Source organism: Centruroides sculpturatus, unplaced genomic scaffold (genome assembly GCF_000671375.1).
Source record: "Centruroides sculpturatus isolate CEXI.00-Female unplaced genomic scaffold, Cexi_2.0 scaffold1953, whole genome shotgun sequence".
NCBI classification, from domain to species: Eukaryota; Metazoa; Arthropoda; class Arachnida; order Scorpiones; family Buthidae; genus Centruroides; species Centruroides sculpturatus.
Window position 1 is genome coordinate 30,714 of NW_019386208.1, and position 10,703 is coordinate 41,416.

Below are 10,703 nucleotides of genomic sequence, written 5' to 3' on the forward strand. Positions count from 1 at the left end.
AATTCTGAAATATAAATTTATATTAGAAAAAACTGACATAATATAAATTTATATCTCACTCTGTTTCTGTTCTTTAGTTTTTAATATATTAATAATAAAATAAATAAGATAAACATGGTTAATGTTATTCATCTTTCTGATAAGCATGTAACTAAGAATGACTTTTATTACAGAATTATTATCATTTATGTGCATAATTATAAGCAAAAATAAATTAGGAGCATGTCTTTATATTAATTATAATTATTATTTTTGTTTTCATAACACTTTATTTCCTCAATTCTAAGACGTGCAGGTTTGAAATAAAAATTTAAGTTTTTTCTATAAAATAAAAAATTTTAAAAAACTTTTGTTAAGTAACAAGTTAGAATAACTGTACAAATGATATGAAATAGATAATATTTGGCAGCTCTATTTCTATGCTCTTTGCCTATATAAATACAATAATATACATTATAAACATAAAAAGGAGTTTAAATTGATGCTCATTACCAGCAAGATCCATTTGAACTGATATGACTGTTGAGCAATATAGACAAAAATGTCTGTTAATGGTGCCTAATGCACCATGTTGTCTACTTGCAATGACTTGTGATTGTTGCTTTGAAGCAAATAAACTCGCACCTTAAATTACTCCAGCAAGTATTATTTAATGAACAAAAATGTTTTAGACCCAGTTTTTGAATACTCAACGGTCACTGAACGTACAAAAATTCAATGACCATTGAGTATTCAACAACTGACGGCTCATCAACTGGGTCTAAAACGTTTTTGTTCATTAAATAATACTTAATGGAGTAATTTAAGGTGAGGGTTTTTTATCTTGAAGTTTTTCCTCGAGTTCCTTATTAATTTTTTAATAAAGTTTTGAACAAATAAAAATGGATTTAAAAAAGTAAGTCTTAGAATTCTGGAAGTACAGATGTAATACATGGAGGAAATATTTTTAACAGTTGATGCCAAATTTGATTTATTTGAAATTTTATAGTGTTAATAATCAATATTAGTTTTTAAAATAATAACTATCAAAGAATTTATTTCCATATGGACATAAAGAAGGAAGTAAAAACTTTACAAAAAGGTAATATTCTTCCCAGCTAACATGGTTAGAGTTGCAATCTCAGTTTTTTGGATATTTCACTATGGATACAAAATGAAAACTAAATTCATTATAGATACTTTTGGAGTCCCTAAGGACACCTAAAGTATCCTTAATGAATTTAGAAAATTTACATCATATAGAACGGTCACCAAACTATGGCCCGCTTCACACTGTACCACAAATGAGGTAAAATGTAATTATTTATATGGAAATATCGTAGTTTGCAGATAAACTTACTATGCTTAAAAAATTAGAATAATTGTAAGTATAAATGCAGAAGTCCAATCTGATTTTTACATCTGACAATAATAATTTTTAGGAAAATCAGCGAAATAAAAAATTTGGCGACTTTAGGTATCGGAGTGCTTTTTGTATAAGTATCTTCTGCAATGAAGTTTGTATGAAAAGCAATTATGAGCTTGTTACAGTGATTGTGTTTGTGTATTGGTTAAGAAATATGTTGGTTGTCTTTATTTTTTGTGTATTCAGTATACTATATTGAACAAAATGGTTATGCGGCCCGCGCTCGTCGTTCTCTTGGTTATCTGGCCTGCTGTGAAAAAAGTTTGGCGACCTCTGATATAGAACATGAGAAATGAAGGGATAAAAGTTTGGAAATACATCTTTATGGCTCTAAAACCAGCTTGTAGAGCCATGGAGATAGCTTCTAAAACCAGCAGATAGAGCTATGAACTTTACTTTTATGGTCTGTTCATCTCTAATCTCAGAATATTTAAAACTAATTTCAATTTGCTTTAATAATATTTTAGATTCTTAACTTACTTCATAACTGTTTTTTTGCTGTGTATGCTGTGACAATTAAGATTTTTTAAAATGGAATATGATAATGTTTTCATGCAATTTTCTCTTACTTTGTCCTAAGCTAATGCTAATGTTGCTGAAATAAGCAAATGAAACATGTGCTAATGCAACAAACTTTTTCATATAACACAACTGTTTAACACAAAATCAAGTTAACATTAAAATTTTTTTATTTTTCAGCTGTTTACTGTGTTTTTTAACACAATAAACTTTATTCAGATAGTTCTGTATCATTTTTTAGTTAAAATTTTTATTTTTTGGCTTAAAAAAATGAGCAAGTATCCTTACATGGTGAACCAAATGAAAGATCAAACTCTAAGTATCCAATAATATAACCAGTATGAACAGCAATCAATTTAAAAAGCCAGATATTATACAGCAGTTGGTGTAGCTTTATAGCAATCAATTTCATACCCATCTTGAATAAGTTTCCACATTTCGTGTATACTTAGTATTGCTAGTAATAACTTCCTTCCAAGCATGACTGGATCTTTGTACAAAATAAGAAGGGAAAAATTTCAATGTTTTACAATGTTTTAAAACATTATTTGAAGTTATAATCTTAGTTCATATCACTCTTTTGTTTTTGCTTTCTGCTTTATTATTTATGCTGGTTTAATCTTGTCCCATTCCTTCTTTCAGGGCATAAGGAATTGTATAATCTATGATATTGGATAAGATTTCTTACTTTCTTAGAAATGCCGCAAATACTGTGAAATGCAGCAGAGCAGATCCTTATATTGTATCCAAGTGAATTTTGGATCTGAAAACAATCTAAATGTGTTACTAGGAATTTTCTAAACCATTATTTAAAAAAATTCCCTATGGCAAAATGATACAAATGTGTTCAAATATACTTATCCTGTATTATTTAGTCACAGTATGTTTAACTCCATTAGTGTCATCAGCTTTTCTAGATCTTTCTAATGGCTGACTTGAAATAAAGGAAAGAATTGTGGTACATCTCTGCACAGATTATTATGAAAGTGGATTATGTCATCATTAGATTATATACTCCACAAAAACTAGTACCAGTAGATTTTTTTTTATGGTTACAAGAAATCTTTGGGGTGGTTTGAAACCTTTCACATTCATCAGAATTTTTCTTCAGTTTCTTCCACTTGATGGGATTTCTTTTCATTTTTCTACTTTTTCCTTCTGAAAGTATTACTGCTTTGTCTTCTGAATTACCATTATCCATTACTATATAAAAATACCATATTTAAAATAATACTTATGAATAGTTAAAGAAAAATAACTTGAGAATTGATACACTCATGTCCTAAAAAATAAGCATAATCATCCAATTCTTGATAGAACAAATAAACAGCAGAAAATTTATGTTAATGTTCCCAGATAATAGTGCTTGGGTTGCAGTCAAATGTTTCATTAGAAAAACATAAGTTTATGCAAAATATGCAGGTTCCTTATAGCATGGCATTGTTTTTGTTTCAGTTTAACCATCAAGAACAGTTTCTTGCTGTTTTACTGTATGATATTGACAGTGATATTGTCACAAAGACACCACATAGATGAAAGGAATAATTATTGGAAGGCTAGAAGTAGGCTAGTCTCAGACAGATGTGTCCACATTCAGAATGTATAAGATTCTTATATCCAGGCTTTTGGCCAGATTTCAATAAACAGGATGTTGGATATCAACCAGTAACAGAATGTCCAAGAATTACTACTAATCAGGATCCCTATTTAATGTTTACAGCACATTGTAACAGAGGAATGTCTGGTAGGCAGTTTTTTGCAGTTCTGTCTACAGCCTCTGGTATTAAGAGTTTTACAACAAATTGTATACAGAAAGCTTCGGGCAAATGCCAGAAGCCCAGTGTGTTGTGTTCCATTGACCATTGTGCATGTGTTTAAGATGGTGTCAAGAACATTGACATTGGACTTTGAATGAATGGGACAATGTTCTGTTCATTGAAAAGTTCAGGTACAGTCAGTCTACAGAACAATTCTCACTGATTTAGAATTGTTGACTGAATTATCATGGCCTGTGGTGGTATTAAGCATAATGAGTCATGATACTATAAACCAGTCCAATTACTACAAAAATGTGAAGCTCAGTTTGGCCAAACTGAGCTCCATATTTGTTGTAAGGAATGTCATTACTGCAATAAGGTACATACAAAATTTTGGAATTTCAAGTGAGACTTTTCCAAGGTGCTGTGGATGCAGATTTCACTTTAATGAATGATAATGACCATGAATGTAAGGCTAAGCAAGTCACTGTCATTTATTGACAATGAAGATATTCATCACATAGGATGGCAAGCAAGATCTCGGGACCTAACTCCTGTAGAACTTGTGGGATGCTCTAGGAGATGAGTTGCATCCCATCAGCTTCCTCCAAGAACATTTCAGAACAGAGCTCATAAACATTATAACCAGCAATCACTATATGTGTGCGTTTAGGAGTCAACCACACGCATATTAATAATTTCCTGTGTAAAAAGATTTACAACAATGCTTAGTAATTTTTCTTATTTTTGAATTGATGTAATTTAAATTGTTTTGTTGCATAAAGAATACAATATTAAGTTTATTGTATGTTAAGTTTCACGTTGTTGTTATCATTAGTTCCTGATATAGGTCAATTAATGGTTGTGCTTACTTTTTGAACATGAGTGTACTCACTACTTACTGCTTAATATATAAAGCAGTAAGAAACACTTTATCAGAAAATTAAAAACATAGCTGAAACACTTTTTATATTTAAAAAAAATCAGTAAATGGTATGTAAATTCTTACAACACCAATATTAGTTATAAAGTTTATTTATAAATGTATGACATGCATATATGGATTTTTTTTGAGGATTTAATAATATAATTCAAAATGAGAATAACTATAGTTCATTCTTTAATTAACTGTATACTTCTGGCATGGAAATGATACAAAAAATTGCTTTTATCAGCAGTAGTAAAGAACAAATTAAAACATTATTAACCACTAATATAGCAATGATATTTTCTGCAAAACTCTCTCAATAGTATTTTGTCATTTTTATGCAAATTTAAGCTATACCTACGTCAAGTACACTGCTACTAGGTGCAAGATGACAATGGAAGTGATCATATTGAGATGCTTTATTGCTAAATTTTACAATAATAATTACTATTTTAAATTATTAGCAAGCTAACACAACTTTCTAAACAATTGTGGACCTCAGCTTTTGGGTTGGCTTAATAAAGGAAGGAGGCGTTATGGCAAGAAAGTTGTCTGTAATAATTATAATTGTTTGTTAGAACAAATCTTGGTTGGGTGATTTTCAATTAAATTGAAAATCACCTAACCCAAGAATTGTTCCTGGATATTGTATAATATATAATTAAATATTCAATGGCTATTAACACAAATTACAACTAAATACAATTTAAGGTCACTTCAAGTAATCTATAAATGAAAATCAAGGAAATGATGTAATTATGGTACATATTCATTTTATGTACCTTTATTTTATTGTCTTTTTTTCATATGTAAATAATGTATTGCCAGCTATTTTATATTTGAACAGAAAATAATTTAATTAAAATTAATTATATACAAACAATGATGTGAAAGCATTAAATAAACACAACTTTTCATAACTAGGAAAAAATCTTTAATATGAAACAAAGTGTAAATATTTCAAAACTTAACAAATTTTTTACATACTGTACAAGGAATGCCAGTATCTATATACACATTTACAATACATAAAATTTCATAAAATACATTACTGGCCATTAATGTAAACTTAGTTTTTGGAATGACATATTTATAATACTGAATGTTTTGTACTCTAAAAAAAATTACTTTGCTATAGCTACAGCATTTACAAACACTGATATGTATACTTATTGCATACATGACTACAGTTAAAACAAACACAGCTAAGTTACAAATATTGACAGCAATAGTAATGGGATAAAATATTTTAAAATGATCTATTATTGTATAGATCTTTACTAAATGTATTCTCTAATTATTAATAATTTTAAAACTAACATTCAAAACTTCAACTACCACAAGATCTAAATTTTAATAAAATCCACTCAACAATAAATATGTTAACAAATTAAATCACAATGAAATGTTATTTCGTTAAAATAAATATTTCTCAATTACATTCACAATATAACATGCATTAATTTTAATTAAATATTCAACGATCATTTATCAATACTATTACGCCAGTCAAAATTGCAAAACCAAGGAAGAAAAACAGGACTTTGAGCATTCTATCTTTCTTATTCGAAAGTTCTACCGGGAGAAAATCTTGAAAGATTACGTGTAAAAAGATTCCGGCCGCAAAACCTTGAAAAAATGCAGACACGGCTCGACCCATCAGACCCGGGGCGTGACCTATAGACACTCCCAACAACACACCCAGGGGGATGGTGGCGGCAAAAGCAATGGCAAACTTGACATTTTTTCTCATCGACAACTGCACGGAGGCAGAATTTACACCTAATGCCACCGCCACCAAGCACTCGTGTATCAGCACGGCCACAAAAAGATGTAACGCCCGAGAAATATTATTTTGTAAGCCTAACGCTATTCCTTCAAATATGGAATGCATACTGATTGCCAGCAATAAAAGGAAGAATCTCATGCCACTATTCTCTTCCAGCAAAACGGGCAGATGCGAGTGACCGCCCGGAGTGACCACAACCTCCGCCTGCGTTCCATAATTTTTTATTTCTTCGGGAACCAGTTCCAAATGCATGTCTCCATTACAGGGTTTATCGGAATATTCGATAGCACTGATCGTAGATAATTCCGTATCACCGTAATTATCCATTTCCTTTTCGTCTAGAAGTGTTTGCACCTCATCTTTCTCATCTTCGTTATTTGACAGTTTCCTCTCTTTCCAGCAGACTAGTAACTGTTCTAGAGTGAGAGTGAAAAAGAAACCCAACACCACTACACATTCTCCGACCGAAACATGCCAATTCCAATGAAATTCGTGCAATATTTCGCGGAAATCATCTCGGACATTAGGAATAAGACCGAGGAAGCACATGGCAAGGAAGATACCTGCAGCTACACAATTACAAAGGCTGATGATACGTCTAGTCATATGATTAGGATCCAGCTTCATCACCTGGCCCGACATCCACCAGTTGGAAACGAATACCGGACCCAGATAACATATTAGAGTAAGGATGTAGAGAGATAAAACAAATATTATACGCCAACTTCTCAGCAACATGTCGCATCTCACTGGTTTCTCATCGTCCCGTTTGAATCTTCGTCTTCGATCGGACGACAGCGACGGCCACCGTACATTAGCCTGAATTTCGCCTAACAAAATATCGATTTTCCTCTAATGTCTGATTATAAAACACGCAATTGTTTCCCAATAAATGATAAATAATAAACCATTTATATAAGTCTTTTATTGTCTGGTTATACGTTTGTTTAACTTCCTACGTAATAATTCATCTCGAAACAATACGAGACGTAATCAGATATTAATAAGGGCGGGAATTATGAAAAAAATAAGCGCCTATTTGTATTTAAATAGAAATTAAAGTTTTGTTACAAGCAAATGCGAATAATAAACAATAAAATGATAAGATTTAATTGTTAATAACGCAAATTTGCTAAAACCTTACATTTTAGGACCTTTAAAATCAATAAATCGATTAAGTTCGATTCAATTGATTATCAATGGCTAATTAGGAGAGAGCATTCTTTCATTTTTATTTACATATTGTCATCGCATACAATAAAGATTTTAGTGGAAAATCAAGGACGTTTTTAAAAATATTTGCGTTTTTTTCCTTACATTTAATTACAGTTGTTATAATAGTAAAGACGGTGTGTTATTTGTGATTTAAATCTATCATTTTGAGCTACGAATTAATACAGTACTTTATATGCAAATCTTTTGATAAGAAATGTATTTCTCACTCTAGCTTAATAATAATTACAAATAAAAAATTGAACCTTAAATATTAAAATTTAAAAATTAATTCTGTGATTTTAATATCGTGCGTAAATATATGCGTGCATTTCTGACATATTTTCCATACCATATGATGATTCGCAATGATGCTCGACAGGAAAGCCAATATTTGCAAAGACAGTAAATGGCCTATTATCAATTGTGCTCTGGTCGAGCGAAATTATTTTCTCATTTCAAATGAAAAGCATGTGCATCACATCTTCCATTGTTTCTTCTTTACTAAATTTCCTGAAATTAAACGCTTTCAAATATTTCGCGCTTCTTTGGGCATCTTCGGTCATTTGGCCTATGGACAATATTGCTTTACTAATTAGCCATTCCCCTTGTACAGTACAGTACCAAAATCATATAGAGACTTTGGGGCATGTAATACCGAGCGTATTTTTATATATATAATTTTGCAGTTACTTTTCAGTAATTTTCAAATAAGTTTGTATTCATTTCATCCGTGGCTATCAAAATAATATTTAATCTTAAAATTAAATTTTCGTCGACTCCGATAATTTCTGGTGTTACGGCAGCATTTCCATCATTACCTGTCCCAAAACCAGGTTTAGGCACGGCAATTAAAAGTCCCATCTCTCTACGGAATTTATCCCGAATTTCCTTTTTCTTTGCTTCTACTCTCTCTGTCAGTTTATCTAATTTGCCATTTTCTGACGTCAAGCCTATAGACAACATGCAAAATGCATTCCAAGACCTTTATCCAGACACGGAGGCCGGATGTACCAAAATCCAAACTTTTTTCGTTTACAGGCCGTTGCGATACATCTATGTCGTTCATTGTTTTAGGTAATGCTCCACAAATGTGACTGTATCTGCCAACCAACTGTTAATTTTTCCATCTATCATTGTTACATTTAGCTTGAGAGAACAAATAATATGTGGCTGCAATTTGAAAAAATAATAGAGCTATAAATTTCCACTGTGTCTGTCTGTCCTTCCTTAATCCCATGGAGTTACAGAGATGAAAACCGAGACCACATATGGAAACCTTAGGGGCAGGAGGTCCAGATTAACTATACACGAACTTCCGAAAGTCACGTTATTTCAATTCAAAAATTTTCCTTGAAAAGTGTTAGATGACTGGCACGACTCTATTGTTAAAGGAAAAGTATGATGTACGGGGGCAAGCTACTACTAATAATTGGAGGTGGATAGCATACATTTTAAATTAAATAAATTAAAAATATGATTAAAATTGCAGCCCGGCATTGTGACAATGTCAGAATAAATAAATGCTGGTAATATATATAGTTTAATGGTAATGTTTGTCCTTATTTTTTTCGTGCAGGCAACACCAGGCATATCTGCTTGTTTTATTATAAAAATCAATGTAAACTGATTTGATTATAAGCTCAACCATCCTCTGTTCATTGAAGAGATTCTGGATAGCTGAACCTAGAGCAAAGATCCGCTGTAAAGTGTATGATCTAAATCAATCTTCTTTTTTAGTTTTCTGATAGTTAAAACAGGCCCAGTAAGAACCACCTCTTTTCCACACTACTCTATCCTATGCTCCTGTCTTTAGTTCCTTATAATTACCCTCTTTAAATTCATCTACCATTTTAAGTCTTCCTCGTTTCTTTCTGCCTGCAACCATTCCTTCCGTAACCTTTCTCTCGGATCACATGTCCCATCCAACTAGCTTTTTGCCTCTTGTCTCTAATATGCTTTTCTAACCCATTCTAAGGACTTCATTTCTCACCTTATTGCTCCATCTGACTTTATCTAATATAACTTGTGATTATTATTGGTATAGCCATTTATTGTTATGATAAAAGAGACTATTTTTTTGTAATTCATTTTGTAAAGCTTTTTTTTTTTTGAGTGTCTGGCATTCTACACTATTTCTACACTATCACATCTGGTCACTTTACATTAAAGAACACAAGTTTCCAAAATCTTAGAAAATAACTTGATGATCCCATCTGATTTTTGTCATCTATTAATTGAACTATTATCAAGAAGCATTGAATTTTCTTTGAATACTTTCAATGAATAAAGACAAACTTACATATGAATCTACTTTGATTTTTGTTTTATTAACTGTAAACATAAAACTCAGAAAATTAAAAACGTGCATTCAGATTTTATGCAAAGCCAATGCTTTAAAAATATAAAAGGTGTTGAATTTTGCTTCTAAAGAAAATTATTAAGAAAAATTAATCTACTCACGATAACCACCATATTTTATGCCATATAAGATACACTCCCATTGCAACTTAAAATATTTAAGGAAAATAGTACTGTATATAATTTAAACTATCCTGTACTTTTGATACTTAGCTCCAAATTTTTTACTGTATTCTGTTTATAAAGTAAAATTAGAATGCACTTTTATTTATCAGGAAAAATTAGTAGTTTAAAAAAGTCATTTACAATTAAAAGATTCTATATGAAAGCATGCAAAAGCTGTTAAGCCATTGCAATAATAAATAATAATAATAATAATGTTTTGAATAAAAGTGTTATTGTTTAGAGTTGGACTAGGTAAAAGTTACTTGTAACCACTGAAGGCCATTTTCCTAAATATAAGAAAATTCATTAACTAACCTATGGGAGATTGTTACTTCACACATAATACATGGCAATTTTTCGGGTACTTTTGGACAAAAACCACATCTTATATACTGTAAAATATGGTATTACTTCAGTAGATTTAAATTTACTATGTACAGTTTAAATGTTGTTAAGGTTTAAAAGAAACAAATACTTATAAGGTACTAGTTGTAGTAATTAAATTGATTGGATCACAAAGAAGTATCAGATTTCAGATAATGGATCAATACAAAAATCTACTAGTTG

At 30.9% G+C, this 10,703-nt stretch overlaps 1 protein-coding gene across 1 annotated transcript; it reads right to left on the minus strand.

Moving 5' to 3' along the window:
* Positions 1–5,538: 5,538 nt before the first annotated feature.
* LOC111614082 (zinc transporter ZIP3-like) lies at positions 5,539–7,501 on the minus strand. The gene has a single exon (XM_023355461.1). It carries the CDS (start codon positions 7,134–7,136, stop codon positions 6,087–6,089), a length of 1,050 nt encoding a protein of 349 aa, XP_023211229.1. The 5' UTR covers positions 7,137–7,501; the 3' UTR covers positions 5,539–6,086.
* Between the last annotated feature and the right edge of the window lie 3,202 nt (positions 7,502–10,703).